At 42.3% G+C, this 20,534-nt stretch overlaps 1 protein-coding gene across 2 annotated transcripts in view; it reads right to left on the bottom strand.

The window, feature by feature from the left end:
- arl15a (ADP-ribosylation factor-like 15a) overlaps positions 1-20,534 on the bottom strand; it is a 184,587-nt gene that overhangs the window by 106,833 nt on the left and 57,220 nt on the right. For both annotated transcript variants that reach the window (XM_082168800.1, XM_082168801.1), the window contains exon 3: positions 17,728-17,787. In XM_082168800.1, coding sequence (XP_082024926.1) covers positions 17,728-17,787 — 60 coding nt within the window. The remainder of the gene's footprint in view (positions 1-17,727; positions 17,788-20,534) is intronic.

The following is a 20,534-nucleotide window of genomic DNA, read 5'->3' on the forward strand; positions in this document are numbered from 1 at the left end:
CCCCACACTTTTTACGTAGATGCAGCTCTGGCTCCTCTGAGACTCCAGGGCATCCGCGTGTTGAATTATATTGACGATTGGTTGATTTTATCTCAGTCCGAGCAGATGGCAGTTCAGCATCGAGATGTCGTTCTGTCTCACATAAAGATGCTGGGGTTGAGGCTCAACGCCAAGAAGAGTGTGCTCCTCCCGTCTCAGAGGACAACTTTTCTAGGTGTGGAATGGGATTCGACAACGATGCAGGCACAATTGTCACCGTATTACTTCGGTTCTCTCAGCCGTAAATGGGGTAAAACTAGGCCAGTCACTCACTGTGAAACAGTTTCAGAGACTGTTGGGTCTCATGGCAGCTGCGTCCAACGTAATAATTTTTGGCCTCCTGTACATGAGACCCCCGCAGTAGTGGCTTAGGACCAAGGGGTTTTCTCCGAGGGGAAATCCGTTTTGCATGATCAAGGTCACGCGGCGATGCCTACATGCCTTAGTCATGTGAAACAAACCTTGGTTCCTCGACCAAGGCCCAGTGCTGGGGGCTTGTTGTCGACGCTTAACGCTATCGACGGATGCTTCCCTCACAGGTTGGGGGGCGATCATGAGTGGTCGCTCGGCGAAAGGTCTATGGCAGGACCATCTACTTTCTGGGCATATAAATCGGCAAGAAATGATGGCAGTGTTTTGAGCTCTCAAGCACTTCCTTTCAGACCTGAGAGGTCACCATGTGCTGTCCGGACAACACATCGGTGATCTCTTATATCAACCATCAGGAGGGTCTGAGGTCACGTCACCTTTGCAAACTGGCTTATCAGATCCTCCTATGGGCCCACTGTCTCTCAGTGCAGTATATATATATTCCGGGGCATCTAAATCAGGGAGCGGATATCCTGTCAAGGCAGGGGCTGAGGCCCGGTGAATGGAGACTTCACCCCGAGGTGGTGAAGCTCCTTTAGGAGAATTTTCAAGCTCAAGTCGACCTTTTCGCATCGTCAGATGCATTGGTCCCATGTGGTTCTCGCTCACGCACCCAGCTCCTCTTGGGCTTGATGTGATGGTTCGCTTTTCCTCCGATATCTATGCTTCTGGGAGTTCTGGAGAGGGTTCGCCGGGAAGGTTACGCCCGTCTGTTATTAGTAGCCCAGTACTGGCCGGCCCGAGTTTTGTTCTCTGACCTGGTGTCCCTTCTGGATGGCTCTCAGATGGAGATTCCGATCAGGAGGGAGCTACTGTCCCAAGCAGGGGGCACTATTTTTCACCCTTGCCCGGAGTTATGGAAACTGTGGGCTTGGCCCCTGAGGGAATCAGGGGTCGTGGAGACCATACTCCAGTCTAGAGCTCCCTCCACGAGAAGACTATATGAACTGAAATGGAAACTATTCTCTGCTTGGTGTGTAGAACGCCAAATGAATCCTGTTAACTGCCCTGTTGGTACATTACTTGATTATCTGCAAGAACGTTTCTCTGCTGGATTATCTCCTTCCACCTTGAAGGTGTATGTGGTGGCTATATCTGCTTAACCCCCTGAGGTCGGCTATCGCGCCGTTTTTTTTTTTTTTTAGATCAGTGCAAAAGAGACTCAAAATACTCTGTTGATTTTGATCTTACATGCTTGTGTTGTACATCATTCAAAACTGTTAAATGTCTTCTTTTATTTGTGTACACTCATAATAAAAACAAAATGTTGTGTTTTTCGTAAAACAAAGAAAATAAACATGATGCGCGTTCTGCCGTCTCTCTCAATGTGAAACTCATTCTGAAACGCGACAGAAAATGACCTGTAACTCAGCGAATGTTTGTCACATAGACTTGAAACGCATGTCTATACAACGCTTGGAGTCTCTATTTTTAAAGTATGTAAATTATTTAAAAAACAAATATTCTCTGTTTAAGTAATCCGCATGAAAGCAGCGGCATGTACAGTTTCTCAAACGCGTCCTAATTAACTCTAATGTGACCACACCCACGCGCGCACGAGCGATTGACATGCAAATGATCCACGCGGACGAACGCAGACCTGTAAACGCCCTCATTACCTCAAAACAAAGAATCAGAGACTTCGGTAACTTACTCCTCTGCTTTTCATCGAGTTTGGAAGACTGTGTTTGTGGTGTGCTGTTTCACTTGAATTGAATTGAATTGAAAAACTTTATTAATCCCAGTAGGGAAACTAATTTGCTACCAACCATACAGCCATCAGACACGATACACAACTAACAGACAAGTACATAATTCTGGATTAATAGACGACTACTAGCCTGAGCGCTGATTACGAGACACAATTTGAGAGATTCATTTTCACAATCAACAAATACTAAAAACAACACTTTAAGAGACAAGAATAATACTCAACAATCAGCAATGTTGGTTAAAAAATCTGACCGCTGCTGGAACAAAAGACCTTCTCATGCGCTCACTAGAGCACCGTGGCATTATCAGTCGCTCACTAAAAGAGCTTCTGAGACCTTTAAACAAATTGTGCAGTGGATGGCCTTCAAAAAGCAGGACCATTTTTTATTTGGAACTAATCCTCTTCTCAACAGTAATCTCTAAAACATCTGGATTAAGACCAATAACTGAACCTGCTCTCTTGATTAGCTTATTTATCCTATTTTTGTCCTCAGCAGATATACTGCCCCCCCAGACAAGTACAGCATAGAAAAGAACACTGGCTAAAATCCCTTGATAAAAGACATTTAAGAACTTTGTGCTTATGTTGAATGATCTGAGTTTTCTCAAAAAGAAAAGTCTCGACTGAGCCTTCTTCATTAAAACATTAGTATTCTCTTTCCAGTTTAGTTTGTCATCCACATAGACACCTAAATATTTATATGACTTCACAATTTCAATCACCTGACCATTAATTGTAACTGGGAGGACCTTCTCTTTTTTCTTTCTAAAATCAATCACAAGTTCCTTAGTTTTCCCTACGTTCAATTTCAAAAAATTTGTCTCACACCAGTTATAAAAAGACTGCACCTCCCTTCTATAGGCAAGATCATCATCCTGATTAAGTAGACCCACTAAAGCAGTGTCATCAGAGAATTTTTGTACCCAGCAAGATGATTGACTATGCCTATAGTCAGCAGTATAAAGTGAAAACAAAAATGGGGATAAAACTGTACCCTGAGGTGCTCCTGTGTTAGTTAGAATAGTATCAGAATATTTGTTACCGATCCTAACAAACTGTGGTCGTGCTAACAGGTAATCTAAAATCCAAGAAATGGTTGTGTTATGTAATTTAAAATCAATTAGTTTACTAGCTAAAATGTGTGTGTGGCGAGCACGACGAGGTCGAGGGCCGTGGGAGGACGGCGCGAGGCCGGTGGCGCGATTGATAATGAGCGACACGTGCGCGACGCACCGGTCTCGCATCTCTCACGGAGGAGCGGAAGCATAAAGGAGGAGCGACGACAGTGAAGAGCGAGAGAGGACAGGCCTGAATTTTATTTGATGTGTTTCTGTTTTGTGTTGCCAGCAGTCGTCCGTGAGGGGCTGCTGGCTTTTACTTTCATTTTTGTATTTGTTTATTTATTTATTAAAATGTTGAATGTTCGCCGGTTCCCGCCTCCTTCTTCCCATAACATCTGTCTGAACCCCGTTACATTGGTGCCGAAACCCGGGAAGAAGGAGTGACACGCTGTCGGAGAGCCCTCGCTGCTGGGGGGGGATCGCGGTGCTGAGGAGGTCGGGCAGCACGAGGGAGCGACGGCCGCCGATTGCTGCCCGAGGCGATGGTGCTGGAGCGATGGAAGATCTGGTGGGACGGAGAGCTCGACACCGTGCTGCTGGATCGAGGAGGGGTGGCTGCCGTCCAAGAGGGAGCGGAGGAGTCGCTCCCGTTCGCCGTGGGCCGGAGCCTGTTGCCGTCGGCCATGATGGGGGCGGAGCAGGGAACGGGAAACTCGCTGCCGGCTGCCCTCGACAGGAGGAGTCACCGCCGGCCGCCAGGAGGCGGAAGAGCGTCGAGCCGTTCCCCAACGAATGTCCAGTACCATCGCATGGCACCGCGAGTGACTCTCAGCCGGTTGAGGACCGAGCGGCAGTGTGTCCGGGAACCGGATCATTTTTTTTTTTTTTTTTTTTTTCTCTCTCCCCTCTCTCGTCTCTGTCGCTCCTTGTGCTTCCGTTTCCTTTCTCTCGTACCTCGTCTATCCATACCCCCAGCCCAGGTACAGCAGCCGCCGTTATCGGTCCCCCCCGGGGAGGGGGGGGGGGGGAGTAGGCGCAGTCGCGTGGGTGCCCCCCGGCCTGCGAGGGGTGATGGGGGTATGTGGCGAGCACGACGAGGTCGAGGGCCGTGGGAGGACGGCGCGAGGCCGGTGGCGCGATTGATAATGAGCGACACGTGCGCGACGCACCGGTCTCGCATCTCTCACGGAGGAGCGGAAGCATAAAGGAGGAGCGACGACAGTGAAGAGCGAGAGAGGACAGGCCTGAATTTTATTTGATGTGTTTCTGTTTTGTGTTGCCAGCAGTCGTCCGTGAGGGGCTGCTGGCTTTTACTTTCATTTTTGTATTTGTTTATTTATTTATTAAAATGTTGAATGTTCGCCGGTTCCCGCCTCCTTCTTCCCATAACATCTGTCTGAACCCCGTTACAGTGTGGCTGTATAGTATTAAAAGCACTCGAAAAGTCAAAAAACATGATCCTAACGGAACTGGCAGTAATTTCAAGATGACTGTAAATGTTTTGTAACATATATAGTAGTGCATCATCAACCCCCACACCCTTCCTATAAGCAAATTGCAAAGGATCCTGAAATGCAGACACCTGCCTTGTCAGATGATCTAGTACAACCCTCTCAAAACACTTCATAATATGCGAAGTCATAGCTATAGGTCTCAAATTAGAAAGATTGTTAGCCACCCTAGCTTTTTTGGGCATAGGGACAAGACATGATGTTTTCCACATAACCGGGATTTTAGCGGAAGACAGAGACAAAGAAAATAATGAATAAAGGACAGAGCACAGCTGGTCAGCACACACTTTTAGGGTACGAGGATGAACACCATCAGGGCCTGCAGCCTTATTTGGTTTAGTACGCCTTAGCTGCTGGCGAACCTCTTCAGCGTTAAGAATAATAGCGGGACTACAGTCCTCAGAGCTGCTTTGCCTAAGGTTTGAAATAACATTATCATGAAGTGATGAAAAATCTAGTTCATCAAACCTTGCAAAAAAAGTATTGGCATCATTTGCCTGTAGACCCAAATTACATAAACTGGGTCTACTGGTCCCATATCCAGTAATAGACTTCATACCATTCCATAGCCCTCTTGTGTTACAGGACATGTTTCCTTCAACCTTTTCCTTATACTTAATTTTGCTCTGTCTAATAATGACTTTTAACTCTCTTTGAGCATTTTTAATTCTTTCTTTGTCACCACTATAAAAAGCAGATTTCTTTTTATTTATAGCTGCCTTAACTTCTCTGGTCACCCACGGTTTGTTATTGGGAAATATCTTGATCAGTTTACAAGGGATTATAGACTCAACACAATAATTAATATAACAAGTCACTTTTTCAGAAATACTATCCGGATCACAGTCTCCATCAAAAAACACAGTCCAGTCTGTGCATTCAAAGCACCCCCTTAGTGTTTCACAGGCATCCTCTGACCAGATGTGCACAGTCTTTGACGTTATCGGCTGTTTCCGTATCACCGGGGTGTATTTAGACGTCATAATTATCAGGTTATGGTCCGATTTACCCAGCGGTGGAAGCGATTTAACAGCATAGCCATCCTTAACGTTCGTATAGAACAAGTCAATAGTTTTGTCCCCCCTCGTAGGACATGTCACCATTTGTTTAAAAGACGGCAAAATAGTGGAAAGAGAGCAGTGATTAAAGTCCCCGTTTATGATAACCAGCGCGTCGGGAGAGGGGCGCTGTAATTCATGCGCAATTTTCGAAATAGTCTCAGTGGCAGATTTCCCATTACCCGAAGGGGGAATATACACTACCATAACAATGACATGGGAAAACTCCCTGGGTAAGTAGTAAGGTCGACAGCTTACTGCAATAAGCTCAATATTCGAGTCACAAACTCTCTTTTTTACCGTAACATGTTGAGGATGACACCACCGGTCATTCACGTACAAGCAGACACCTCCACCTTGCTTTTTACCAGTGTTTGCCTGATCTCTGTCCATCCTATGAAGTGCGAAACCTTCCATCTCCACATGAGAATCTGGTATCCTGTCGGACAGCCACGTCTCGGAAAAACAGAATAAACTGGTCTGCCGGAACATACGGTCAAACTTCATACAAGCTGTCAACTCATCCGCCTTGTTGACAAGGGAGCGGACGTTCCCCATAATAACCGAAGGTAGAACAGGTTTGTATCCCTGGCGGCGATTTCCTACCCGGACACCTCCTCTGCTGCCCCTCTTCCTTCCTTTAGCCCTAGGCTTAATATCTGTCAGATCAGCATCTTGATCCAGTGATCCTGGTACAGAATCACGCAGTTGAAGAAGCTCATGCCGGCTGTACGTTATGAGAGGCGGGCCAGGCTCTCTCATCACCTGGAATGTTGATGTTGTTTGTGCGGCTTTCCAAACAATCAGTGTCCACAGCCACAGAAGGCAAACAACAGTACGATTGTTGAATACAAACATAATTATGTCGTCAGGGATCGATCACGCTAATAATCCAGAATTAAAAACTTCCGCGGAATAACAAAAACACATAAAAAACACAGATGTTCTGACACAATGGTAGCAGAGTCGCCAGCAAGGGGGCGGCGCCTCCGTAAAAAAGTGTGTGCTTGGATTTACCTCAGAAGAATTAGAAGAACGCGATTTGAAGATGAGACGATTTTTAAGGTAAGACATGTTAAACTGGTGGTGCCAGATTAAAATGTATGTTATGAAATGAGATTGGAGTAAAAACATGAACTAAGCCTAATGCTGCGTTCACACCGGACGCGAATAGCGCGTCAAATTCGCGCCTGCCGCGTCTAGTTTGACGCTTGACCACTTTGTGTTAATTCGCGTGTCAAGAGCGAAATTGACGCGCGTAAAAACAAAAGTTTGAAGCGAAATTTACGCGCGTCAGAGGCGAAAGTTCCGAAACCCGTTGGCGGCCATCTTTTTTAGATGTTTATCGAGCATTAGCATTAGCATTAATCGAGAGAGTCACCGCTCGTATATGCTCTGGAGAGCAGAAACAGCTGCGTAGGGGACATCGTCGCTGTACTCTGGTCCACCAGACCCTCCGGAGGGTTTCAGGAGTTTCACAATTTGCTCCAGGAGCTAGTTTGGTGGACCTAACGGTGAGGACGTAGAACCTCGAGTGGTCGCTGCCTGACGAGCCCGCGCTCTACAGCCCGGCGCGAGGTTCACCCTCGCCCGCACCCACCTAATCTGTCATTTATTTTTGTTTTGATAATAAATGGAGCCAGCCTCCAAAAGTGAAACCTGTCCTGTGATTTTTGTTTTTATACACTAAATTGTATTTGTTGTCTTTACATTAGAATAATTATGTTTCATATAATCTAGAATAGATATGGAATAAATAGCATTCAATACAAAATGAGTATCTCTCATATATTGAAATCGAGTTTTTATGTGAAAGATTTGCTTTGTTGTGCATTTTAGTCATATTACAAAATAATTAATTGAGGCCAAACATAAAATAACATTATAAACTGTCACTTCACCACGTGACAGCAGCAAGCAGGCTCCTGATTGGTTAACGCGGCGCGAATTGACGCAGAAGTTCAGATTTTTCAACTCGGGCGGCAGACGCGAATTCGCGTCAAACGCGTGAATGCACAAATAGCACTACATGAAACATTCGCGCGTAACGCGCTTAACGCGCCAGACGCGTATTCGCGTCTACCGCGCCGCGCTCTACGCCTCATTCGCGCCGCAGGAATTTTTTAAGCGCGTAACGCGTCTTTGCATTGACTTAACATTGAAATCACTCGCGCCTGACGCGACGTCCGGTGTGAACGCACCATAATATCGTACATGTATATGTATCTATATATAGACAGAAACATGTTGAAATGTGAACTAGACTGGTTGGCAACCTTTCAGAGCTAAATGTATACATGTTCGACACGAGGATGTTTTTATATTCTATAATAAAACACAGCATGAAAAAAGTAGGCTAGTATGAGTGTATACTATGGTGAATATTATGTTTCATGTTTCATATTATGAATAATATTTTTGTGGATTGAGTGGCTCGATCGCTTCAGTAAATGTTCTCTGCACGCGTTTGAAAAGCAAAATGCGCCAAACAATAGGCTTCATTTTTTTTACTCCAAATGTTTATTTTCGTTATGACATTATGAAATGAGATTGAAGTAACATATGATAATCAATATATTTTTCTCTAGTGCAGTGTTACTGAAGTTTTCCTTTTTAACGATTTATAGGCTATTGTTATTATTATTTTATGCAGCACAGCACATAGCTTATGCCTACAAGGCACAACAAACCTGGTGTTCATTTTATATATATATATATATATATATATATATATATATATATATATATAGAGATATATAGATATATATATATAAAATGAACACCAGGTTTGTTGTGCCTTGTAGGCATAAGCTATGTGCTGTGCTGCAATATATATATATATATATGTATATATGTACTGTATGTATGTATGTATATATATATATATATATGTGTGTGTGTGTGTGTGTGTGTGTGTGTGTGTGTGTGTGTGTGTGTGTGTGTGTGTGTGTGTGTGTGTGTGTGTGTGTGTGTGTGTGTGTGTGTGTGTGTGTGTGTGTGTGTGTGTGTGTGTGTATGTGTGTGTGTATTCTGTACATTTTAAAAAGCAATTTTAACCTGAAAAATCTAAAATGTATTCCCCAAATCGTGCAGCCCTATAGTTTCTCTTGATATCAGTATGTTCACAGCGTTTGTTTTTTTCAGGGACCAGATGCCCCACTGAGGAAACTTCAGCATACTTCAACATTCACATAAGTCTCCGTAGATGAACATGGTAAAGTGAAAAATCAAACACCATGGAAATTAAAGGTATGTACTATGTTTCAGGAATGGCACAAAGGTGTGTGACTGGTTAAGTCTCTGTCTTTAGTTCAGTGTGTTAAATAATGTGCTTTTTTTGTCATTTGTTGTGTATATTTGTATTATGTTGTGTTGTAAATAAATCAAAAAGCCATTCTTTGTGCAAGGTTGCTCAGAATGATAGGGCCTGTTAGCACCTAATAGGGCCATTATGGGTGGGTCTTTGTCTTTCTCAGGTGTGAAAGAAATTAAATATTCATGATGTCCACACCTCTTCGCATAAAGCTTTCTCACACAAAACATGTCTTGCAAATTTTAAATCAATGTATTGTCTTATCTGAATGAGTATGCAGGATGATTTTCACATAGTTTTGGAGCAAATATTCTAGGCTACGTCATACAATTTTCAAAAGTCTTATGAAGAAATAATCAGTATGGGTTTTATGACCTTATTTCAGTGACTTTTTTTTTTTTTTTTACAAACCACGCATAAATGTCATTATCTCAAAACAACAAACTTTTACATACATGCTGCTGACATATTGTAGCAGAGTTTGTGCTAAATACAGTGTAATCAGACTTTAGCCATGAAAATGTCACAAGTAACAGAAATAAGCACAAATGTTCTGCCCTACCATCCTTTTCAAGAAAATGCTCTGTAGCCTACTATATGATTGAATGAATGAACAAACGATCTAAAAAAAAAGATATTAAACTCGACGGAGATGTGGGAATTAGGTTAAACTGAAACAAGGAATGTGGTGTATAACTGTGTGAAATGTATGATGAAAATTGGCTAGCAATTTCGCCAAGCAAATACCAAAAAATTGGTTTGTAGCAGTTTGTCTTCCGACTACACTTGCAAAATCCGCGATGGGACTGAGCTCGAATATACATAGTCGCAGCATTTATCCAATGACCATCTAGTTTCGAAGCACTGAGCACAAAAAAAAAACTGTTCAAAGCAGCCCCATTGAAGTCAATGGACGCTAGGCTTCAACAGGGAATGCACTGTGACGCTACAGGAATGTATGAGAAGGAAATCGAGTCAGCAGACCTGCTATGTGTAGCTGATTCTGAACGATCTCGTCTTCGAGATGAACGTGTTCTAACGCATTTTTTGTCAATAAAATGTTAACACAATAGTACATATTTGACCATTCATTTTTTGACATTAGTGGAAGCCGAGCTTCCCTTGCAGTCTTAAAGAAATCCCCCTGTCTGGGTGGTGCATCTTTGGGAAGAGATCCTCTCATTCCTCGTTTTCTTCGTGGCACACTGAGGCTGAGGCCTGCACTGCGCACTAGAGCACCGGCTTGGGATTTGGCCGTTGTACTGGAAGGCCTGGCTTTGGCTCCCTTCGAGCCCATAGAAGAGGTTTCAGAAAAGTTCCTTACTCTAAAAACTTGATTTCTCATTGCTATTTCTTCAGTCAAGAGAATTGGAGATTTGCAAGCCTTGTCGGTTGCTCCTTCGTGCCTAGAATTTGCACCTGGTATGGTGAAAGCCTTTCTTCACCCTAGGCCGGGCTATATTCCTAAGGTCCCTACTAATGTTACGGGCCCAATTGTACTGCCGGCCTTCTGTCCTCCACCTTTTAATACACCAAATAAGGAAAAACTTAATCTGTTGTGCCCTGTGCAGGCTTTGAATGCTTACATACACAGAGCTGGCCTGTGGCGTAAATCGGATCAACTATTCGTCTGTTTCAGGTCACCCAGAAAAGGTTACCCTGCATCCAAGTAGAGGATGAGCAAGTGGGTTGTCGAGGCTATCTCACTTGCTTATGAAGCAGCTTGTCAGCCTTCACCTTTGGCTGCCCGGGTCCATTCTACCAGGAGTATGGCTGCCTCAAAGGCTTTATTATCGGGGGTTCCCCTCCCTGACATCTGTGATGCGGCAGGCTGGTCCTCACTGCATACATTTGTTAGATTTTATGACTTGGAACTAGGCTCCACTCCAGGGTCTAGGGTGCTTGCTTCTTAGTGTGCGCAATGACTTCACACAGAACAGGCATTTGTTATTATGGCGTCGTGGGTATAGTGTTCCCACATCGTCTGGACGCAGCTCTAGTTCCCTTGAAAGGGAACGTCTCAGGTTACGTATGCAACCCTGGTTCCCTGAAGAGGGAACGAGACGCTGCGTCGCACTGCCATACTCCCTGCATGCCTGTGATCGACTTGCTTAGGCTTTTCAGAAGCTAGCGCGGTCTGTTTTCAGGTGTGCTTTATAGTTCCTGGTCGATGACGTCACCCGCCTATGACGTCGCGTCTTTCCATTGGACTGATTATACACGTGCTTCACAACGCAATCACGCAGGGGCGTTCCCACAGCGTCTTGATGCAGCGTCTCGTTCCCTCTTCAGGGGACCAGGGTTACATACGTAACCTAAGACGTTTTCCTGGCTCTTGAAGGAGAAGGGAAGGGCTTGCAAGTTGTAAGCTTTGCGGACACATGGGAGAGGGTGTTAAAAAATGCATTACTCAACTTAGCAGCGGAAACACAGTCATAATAGTGAGTCAGCCTCCTCTGCCTTTTCCGCTCCGCAACTAAGTTAGCTTTGCAGATGTAGTTTAGGTTAAGTAAGTCTCTGTGCCAGGTCCAATGGGATGTTTCAGTCTTCCGAAACACTGGGTGAATGGAGGGACAGTAGACGGCACCTGCACAGAGTTTACTTTGAAAAACTACATGCAATCAAATCTACAGAATGAACGTGAGGAAGTCTTAAAAAATGGTCTATATGTATCAATATCTATTGATGTAGATATAGAAATTTTCATATGGCTAAATTCTGTAAAAGAAAATCCTAAATAAATACACATACACTGAGTGTTAGATGACAGAAAACGTGATCTAAACATAAAAATAAGGGAAATGAGCAAGCACAATTAAATATACAATATCAACCGAAATGTATGAATTAAAAGTAATACTGATACAATACCAATATATTGCACATCCATAAAAAGACATTATGAGGGTAAATCAAATTTCCTTTCTCTTGCTGCTTAAATTCAAGTGCAGTCTAGACCAGCAGATGACTTGCTAAAGTATAGCCACTCAGTCACTACAGTTGCTTAAAGTGGATCAAGAAGGGCAGAGATGATTTAATACTAAAAACAGAAAAATAATACTGTTATAGTAGTAACGTAGTAACTTGAGTAGTTTTTCAGCAAAGTACTTATTTACTCTTACTAGAGTCATATTATTTTTCAGTACTTCTTGTAAAGGACTAATTAACTAAAGAAGTAAATTATTTCTTAAGTAGCAATACTTTTACTTAAGTACAAGTTTTTAGTACTCTTTCCACCACTGTGTATTATATAATCCATATATAAAATTATATAATAAAATGATGAAATAATACAATTTAATTTAATCTTAAATACATTCCATCATACAATTAAAGAGTAAGAAAAGCTGTGTTATAGCTTCAGCTGCGAGGTTTCTCTGAATAACGCAGACATACGCATGTCCAGCTGCCTAATGAAAGGTCTGTAATCTGGGTCTGTATAAAAGGTGTTTTTTGTGAGAACTGGTGAGAATGGCACACTTGGCCTTGTCGAGGATAGGCCAAGAGCGCGTCTGCAAACAGCAGCATGTTTGACGAGAGTGACGAAAGGCTGTAAGGAAAGCGTATGCGGAAAGCCCTTATATGGAGATGGTTTGACTGTGTTTTATGCAAATTACTAACCTTGTGCACACAGCCACTCATTTAGAATACTCCAAATTCACTAACATCAGAACGATGTTAAGAACAAATTCATGTGCGTATGTTGTGAATTAGGCAGATATTTTTCGTGAGAAGTTCTCCTGTGCGTACAAATACGAAATAATACACGCAATTATTTGTGAATGAGAACCATTGTTTCTATATAAACTACAAAAAACGAATTTGTGAAAATGGTGATGTCACGTGCATGTGTATTACATGTTCAGTCTAGAAGTGCAGTTTTCGCAGATACGTGTGAACAGGGATCGTGTTGACAACCTTTCAGTTTTTAGTACATTGTTGTTGTGTCAATGTACCCTTAATGCATTCCAGTAAATTATTCATGGGATACATCGTAAATTAAATCGAGAGAGCAGTCCACAAATGCTAAGCATAGGTTGTCCTTTTTCGTACTGCTACAGTGGAATACAAAGGAAATTAGAGAAAATAATCAAGAGCAAAAAATGCAGTGAAGGAAAAGAGCTCTTGCCATAGATATTATTGTTATACCTTATCACATTATAATACCAAGCGTTACACATTAGTCTCCTGATGTCTGAAAATCGAACATGAAGGACATTTTCCAGTCAAACTGGCAGATAAGGATTATATGTAACCTTATGATTTGAAATAATTTGTTTCAGTCTTTATGAGTGGAACTTTACCGAACCGGAAGTGCCTCTCATAATCTAAAACGGCTCATCAGGAAAAAGGAGGATCGAGGTGGATCTTGAGTGGCGTGCTAATGCTGGGTGATATCCAGATGTTGTGCATCCATTGGAACAAATTGGCTGCCTTTCCAATGCGTTGGTTTACGTCCGGCTTTGCGTCACCGTCCTGTGTGATCACACTGTACACCAAGTATGTAAACCAGTCTATATCAGTGAGCAGCTGGTTGCCAATGGTGATTGGCATAAGTAGATCTTCGTCTTCCCCGCTCATGTCAATTCTTGGGTGTTTTTGATGTTGCAGACCGATCTTAAGTGCAAATCTTTGTAACTTGGTGGTAATTTGCTGTAGCTTCACCCGCGACTCTGCTAGTAGAGCAATATAATCTGAAAAGTCCAGATCGGCCAACCTTGTCTGGGTTTGTCCATGAAATGCAGCAGTCATTTCCACTTGTTGTGCTCTGCATGACATAGTCTATGGTGAGCAGGAACAGCAGGGGTGTCAAAATGTTCCCTTGCCTGACACCCGTCACGACGTAAAAGATCTCAGATGTTCCCATGTTGGTTTGCAAGCAACACTTTGAGTTATGATAGAGGTTCAAGATTTGCCAGAGTGGTGAACGCTGTCAAATGCTTTCTTATAGTGAATGAAATTGACCACGAGAGGATGTTGAAAATCAACACACTGTTCAATGATGTTTCACTGTTCAAGATTTGTTCTGTGCAGGACCGGCCATGCAGGAATCCTGCTAGATCTTCTCACAATTAAGCATCAACCAAGTTGGCAGTGCAGTGCTCAGAGCCTTATTAGCAGGACAGTGCAAAAGGCCTTTCCTGGCACTGACAGTAGTGTGATACCACGCCAGTTCCTACAGTAAATTATGTTTCCTTTCTTCAGCAACTTCACAATCATGCCTTGGCACCACTCATCTGGTACTTTTTCTTCTTCCCAACATTTATTCATCAGATGTGCTTGTCAGTTATTGTCAAACACTAGTTCAGCCATGTTTTTAGAAGTTCTACGGGAATCTGGTCTTGACCTACTGCATTGCCGCTCTTCAATTTTTTTTTTGTGCTTGCTCAACCTCATCAACTGTGATTGTGTCTGTTTTCAATTGCAGTTCTGGGGAGAAATCCCTGGGGTCAAAAACAAAATGAAACAACACTTGCCTGACGGCTCATGCTACCGCTAACCCGGACGTCGACGTCACTTCAGTGATATGGGAAAAGCACGTAAAAGTCCTGGCAGAAAGCGATGCGATGGGCATTATTAGTGGGGTAATTTACGAGATACATCCTTGGATCCATTAGCGCCTGCATTAAGCCATCCGGCTGATTTCTCTAAATAAGCTCTAATTTTAATAATGTTTAACCAAGGGAAAAAAGGCTTCTGGGGAGGTGTTTGGCTCGAGGTCATGGTGCAAAGAACCCTAGGTTGATTTTACTCCGAACCATCCCTTAAACAATCCAGTACAGTATTTTCATGTCATTCTTTAGCACTGCTTCTTGCACTGCCAAAGGACCAAATAGCGGTCTTAATTTTTTTTTTTTTTTTTACAAATATATTAAAATCTAAATGAAGAAATATTTGGGGCCTTAGTGTCAAAAAGGTTGATCTATGCACAGCCTAAGAATAATAGTTTCACCAAGAATGAAGACATCTCAGTAGGTTATATGCATCAATGACCAAAGGAAGGCAGTTCATGGGGCAGCATAAAAACACTTGCACAACACATCTTTAACAGCTGTATTCCCTTTCAGGTATTCTGCAAACTTTCAGTCAGAGCAGATGTGTCCTGCTCCAGGTGATACATCAGCCTCATCTTAAAGAACACTGGAGGCCGCAATCCATTAAAAACATCCCTGTGGGCTCTGACCTCACCTACTGGAGAAGTTTCATTTCACTGCTCTCCATATGCATTTCAGATTTAGTCAGGCCTCCCCATGGTTTACAGTGTTCTCTATCCCTGTTGTTTTTCTTTAAGTGGGCTCTTGATTCTTTTGCATCAGTAGGGCCACTTGTCATGATACAGAGTGCACCTGTAATGTCCCCCGCGTCCCGCAAAACATATAAATCACTTCAAAGAGCAGCTCCCCTAACATTCTCATAAACAGAGTTGGGCTCTGATTTATTTCTCTCTCCACAGACCTCTTTCTGTTCAACAGTCCTACAACAACAAGCATCTTCCAACATTGTACCTGTGGCCTTGTATCCGGTCCAAATGAACCATCCAGTCAGATTAGTTACATGTGTAAAATGTGTGTTTGAAGAGTGTTTGAAGGAGACTAAGATTTTGATTGACAATTTAAATATAAAATGTATATTAGGTTAAATATCTTTGTTAAATATCAACTCTAAAAGGATGTCTAACATGAATAATAATGTGATATGCTATTCACAAGCGTGAAAAACCGAAACTAAAACAACTTCTGTAACAATATTGTAAAGAAATTTCTAACTCAGCATTTTTGCCTAGTTAAAAAAAAACGTTTGTCTTTCAAAAAAAAAAACTGACACTATTTAATCGATTCAGCTATGTAATTATGACAGAAGAATACTTTGTATCGTGCATATAATAAAAATGATTTACAATAAACAAAAATACATATTTTCGATATCTTATATTTTCATATCTTTTTTTATACTTTAATAATAATAATAATAATAATACTACACTACATTTATACAGCGCTTTTCTCTGCACTCAAAGCGCTTTACATTAATGAATGAATTCAGCCACATTCATTTAAGCAAAACTGCTATAAATATTAGTCACAATGAAATGGAAGTAGTGAAAGATCTTTTCTTTCATATTGTGATGTACATTTGAGTGTAAATATTGGGCGGGGCTTGTTTCTGCCTATTGGTTGTTGACTGGAATTTTAGATGTGAGTGTTGCACTCAAAAATGGAGGCAGATGAATGCAAGCTTGGAAAAAGACTGTATACATCATCAGAAAGAAGTGTGTCGTTTCACTAGATCAAATTATGACATTTTGAATAAAAATCACAACGTCAAATAAAAACTTTTATTAAATTAACCATGCAGGGATGAATCATTCACAAGTTTAATAAGATGCATTTAAAAAATAGATTTGTGGAATTTTCTTTTTTGTATAGAATATATCTTGAATTAAGTTTTTAAAATAAAATTTTTACTGGGAGGTAGGAGTAGTAATGAAATGGTTCTCTGTAAAAAAAAAAAAATCGAATCGCACTGTTCTCCACGCATTTGCACCTCAGTTCATCTCAAATCTGATAACGCATCTATAATCATTTACGCAGTCATCACCCGGGTGTTCATAGTGCGCGAACACAAGTGAGACCTGAACTGCACACGTTGCCATTGTGTGTGCACTCATCCAAAGCACGCACACGTCTCAGACACCGTGCAAATATTGAGTTCTCTTTCAAGTCTTGCGCTTGAACGGACAAATTCACACAAAAATTATGTCAACATGCCCGTCTTGATGAGTATCCAAGCAGACATAGTCTGTTATGCTTCAAGTGAACTTAAACAGTCGAGAAAGACAACGTATATGTAACAGTATCAGTATTTTGGATCTGTGCATTATATCTTGAAGGGACAGCAGCCTAATATTCCTGCTGTCTGTGTTTTTAATGGTAATCAAGTCAAGTAAAGTCAAGTCAAGTTTATTTATATAGTGCTTTTCACAATACAGATTGTATCAAAGCAGCTTCACAGTATTTAAATTAAAATAATACATCAATGTTTGTTTCTAGTGGAAAACGTCCACGTTTGGTAATGCTGATCAATAGTATTGTTGATTGATTAATTAAATTAAATATCCCCAAATATCCCCATCAAACAAAATACAAGGAAATCACTCACAGCTCTTGATTGAATAGCTTTTGAAACTTTAATAAGGATTAATCTTTAATTTATAGTCAAATATGAAATGTATTTGATATTTTACATCTATATTCAATTTCTGTACCTGAAAACGAATGTTAGACCTACCTGAAAAGAACTGTTTATTTATTTGTATCTTTGCTTTATTGTATTTATTTGTGCTGATGCTTCTAGTTAGATTATTTGTTCTTATTTTCTTTAGGCTATTTTTATTTGACAGTAGTCCTTTTTTCCCTGAACATAGCACATACCGAACCGTTCCGAAAACGTGTACCTAAAACCGTGATACAAACCGAACCGTGAGAAATTTGAACTATTACACCCCTAGGTAGGGGACACTGAGGTAAGCACCCCTTCTTAAGAGTGCAGGTGGCTAAACTAAGAGTTCTGTCCCTGAGACTACTGGATTAGCATGGCAACAGTCTATTCTCCAATACTTGGAGAGGAGATGATAAATCTTAGTCAATTTTTTTTGTATTACCTCCTAGTTCCTTCACATTCAGTATCGCATTTTTGAATGGCACTGCCTTGATGCTGAAACCTGTGGAAGAAAACATGATTTCAAAATATGCACAAACTTCAAAATAAATTTTACATTTACATTCCCAAATCAAAAATTACTAGCCTAACTAAGTTCAAACATTATTAAAGACAAGTGAACAGTCAGCAATACAATAAGAACTAATAAAAAAATTGCAAGCAATAGCACAAATAAAAAAAAAAGAGCAGAGACACAAATGAAATAAACATTGATTTAAGTTCCCTTTCGAGGGAATCGACACATTGGGGAACGCCTTCAGCGTGGCGCGTCTTAAGCCTGTATGGAACTAGTCCAATCTCGATTGGTGTTGCGTCATTACGTCACTTGTGACGTCGCATGTCAGGTGATGCAGAAGCTGTATAGGGGTGGTGGTGGCGCAATGGATAAGACACATGCCTTTGGTGTGAGAGACCCGGGTTTGAATCCACTGTGAGACACCAATGTGTCCCTGAGCAAGACACTTAACCCCTAGTTACTCCAGAGGCGTGCGACCTCTGACATATATAGCAATTGTAAGTCGCTTCGGATAAAAGCGTCAGCTAAATGAATAAATGTAAATGTAAATGTAAATGTAAAGGGACGCCGGATCACAACAGCGTCAGCTTTCTGGTCTTCAGCAAGCGTTCTGTGTGACTGTTTTGTCTCATTTGGTGGTGTCTGTCTAACATACTCACTTCAAGAAAAAGAAAAAGAAAAGAAAAATAATGGCGGGTAAGGAGAAACAATTCAGGCAGTGTGCGTCCCCTTGCCCACGCTGTTTGAGCGAGGCTAACACACACTCGCTCCGTGTTGTTTGTCTGGGAGTGGAGCATGCACGGGCAACTGTGATCTAATGCCCCTGAGAATGCTCCACTCCTGCCTGAGCCTGTTCAATGAATCAGGCCAGGCTCGCGCTCCCCATGGGTCAGGTCCCGCGTCTGTCGAGGCAGCGCAGCGCCTGCACACATGGGGATCGCAAATGGAGCTGGCAGATGATGTTGAGATGGCTTCGGCCCTTTCTCAGCATTCAGCAGCCAGCTCCATTGGTCCTGCACACGGGTCGGAAGCCCGCTCTGCGGCTTCTTCCGCCCGTGACGAGGACCCGATGCTCGAATTATCTGGCTCCGAGAAGTTAGATATTTTGAGCATTGAGGCAGGAGAATATGAGGATTCGCCACCCAATTCTCATGCCTTCGAGGAGCTGTTGGAGGTTGTAACCAGGGCAGTGGCCAAATTAAATATCGATTGGCCAGCAGAAAACCAAACTAGATGAAACCAAACTAGATGAGCGCTTCCTGCAAGCACAGTCACAGCCTTAGCGCCGGAGCCATTTTTTTACGATCTCCACACAGAGGTGTCGAGATCGTGGAATAAGCCCTTCTCGTCCCGTCTATCGAGCCCCACTATTCATATATATTCATCCATCGTGGGCTCGAAAGAGAAGGGCTATGGGACGATGCCGCGGGTCGAAGAAACGTTAGCATCATATCTCTCGCCCGACGCTACATCGTCCCTGAGAGCTCCAGCGCTCCCCTCCAAGCCCTGCCATACTACATCAGCCTTGGTGGGGAAAGCATATACAGTGGGGAGAACAAGTATTTGATACACTGCTGATTTTGCAGGATTTCCTGCTTACAAAGCATGTAGAGGTCTGTAATTTTTATCATAGGTACACTTCAACTGTGAGAGACGGAAATCTAAAACAAAAATCCAAAAAATCACATTGTATGATTTTTAAATAATTAATTTGCATTTTATTGCATGAGACAAGTATTTGATCACCTACCAACCAGTAAGAATTCCGGCTCTCACAGACCTGTTAGTTTTTCTTTAAGAAGCCCTCCTGTTTTCCACTCATTACCTGTATTAACTGCACCTGTTTGAACTCGTTACCTTTAAAAAAGACACCTGTCCACACACTCCATCAAACAGACTCCAGCCTCTCCAAAATGGCCAAGACCAGAGAGCTGTGTAAGGACAGGGATAAAATTGTAGACCTGCACAAGGCTGGGATGGGCTACAGGACAATAGGCAAGCAGCTTGGCGAGAAGGCAACAACGAAAAGGTCCCCCTGCTAATGCCAGCGCATGTCCAGGCCCGTCTGAAGTTTGCCAATGACCATCTGGATGATCCAGAGGAGGAATGGGAGAAGGTCATGTGGTCTGATGAGACAAAAATAGAGCTTTTTGGTTTAAACTCCACTCGCCGTGTTTGGAGGAAGAAGAAGGATGAGTACAACCCCAAGAACACCATCCCAACCGTGAAGCATGGAGGTGGAAACATCATTCTTTGGGGATGTTTTTCTGCAAAGGGGACAGGACGACTGCACCATATTGAGGGGAGGATGGATGGGGCCATGTATCGCGAGATCTTGAAATACAGCTGAAAGTCCGTATTGCCCAGCGACAGCCCCGAAACCTGAAGGATCTGGAGAAGGTCTGTATGGAGGAGTGGGCCAAAATCCCTGCTGCAGTGTGTGCAAACCTGGTCAAGAACTACAGGAAACGTATGATCTCTGTAATTGCAAACAAAGGTTTCTGTACCAAATATTAAGATCTGCTTTTCTGATGTATCAAATACTTATGTCATGCAATAAAATGCAAATTAATTACTTAAAAATCATACAATGTGATTTTCTGGATTTTTGTTTTAGATTCCGCCACTCACAGTTGAAGAGTACCTATGATAAAAATGACAGACTTCTACATGTTTTGTAAGTGGGAAAACCTGCAAAATCGGCAGTGTATCAAATACTTGTTCTCCCCACT

Source organism: Leuciscus leuciscus (genome assembly GCF_965113295.1).
Source record: "Leuciscus leuciscus genome assembly, chromosome: 5".
Taxonomy (NCBI): Eukaryota; Metazoa; Chordata; class Actinopteri; order Cypriniformes; family Leuciscidae; genus Leuciscus; species Leuciscus leuciscus.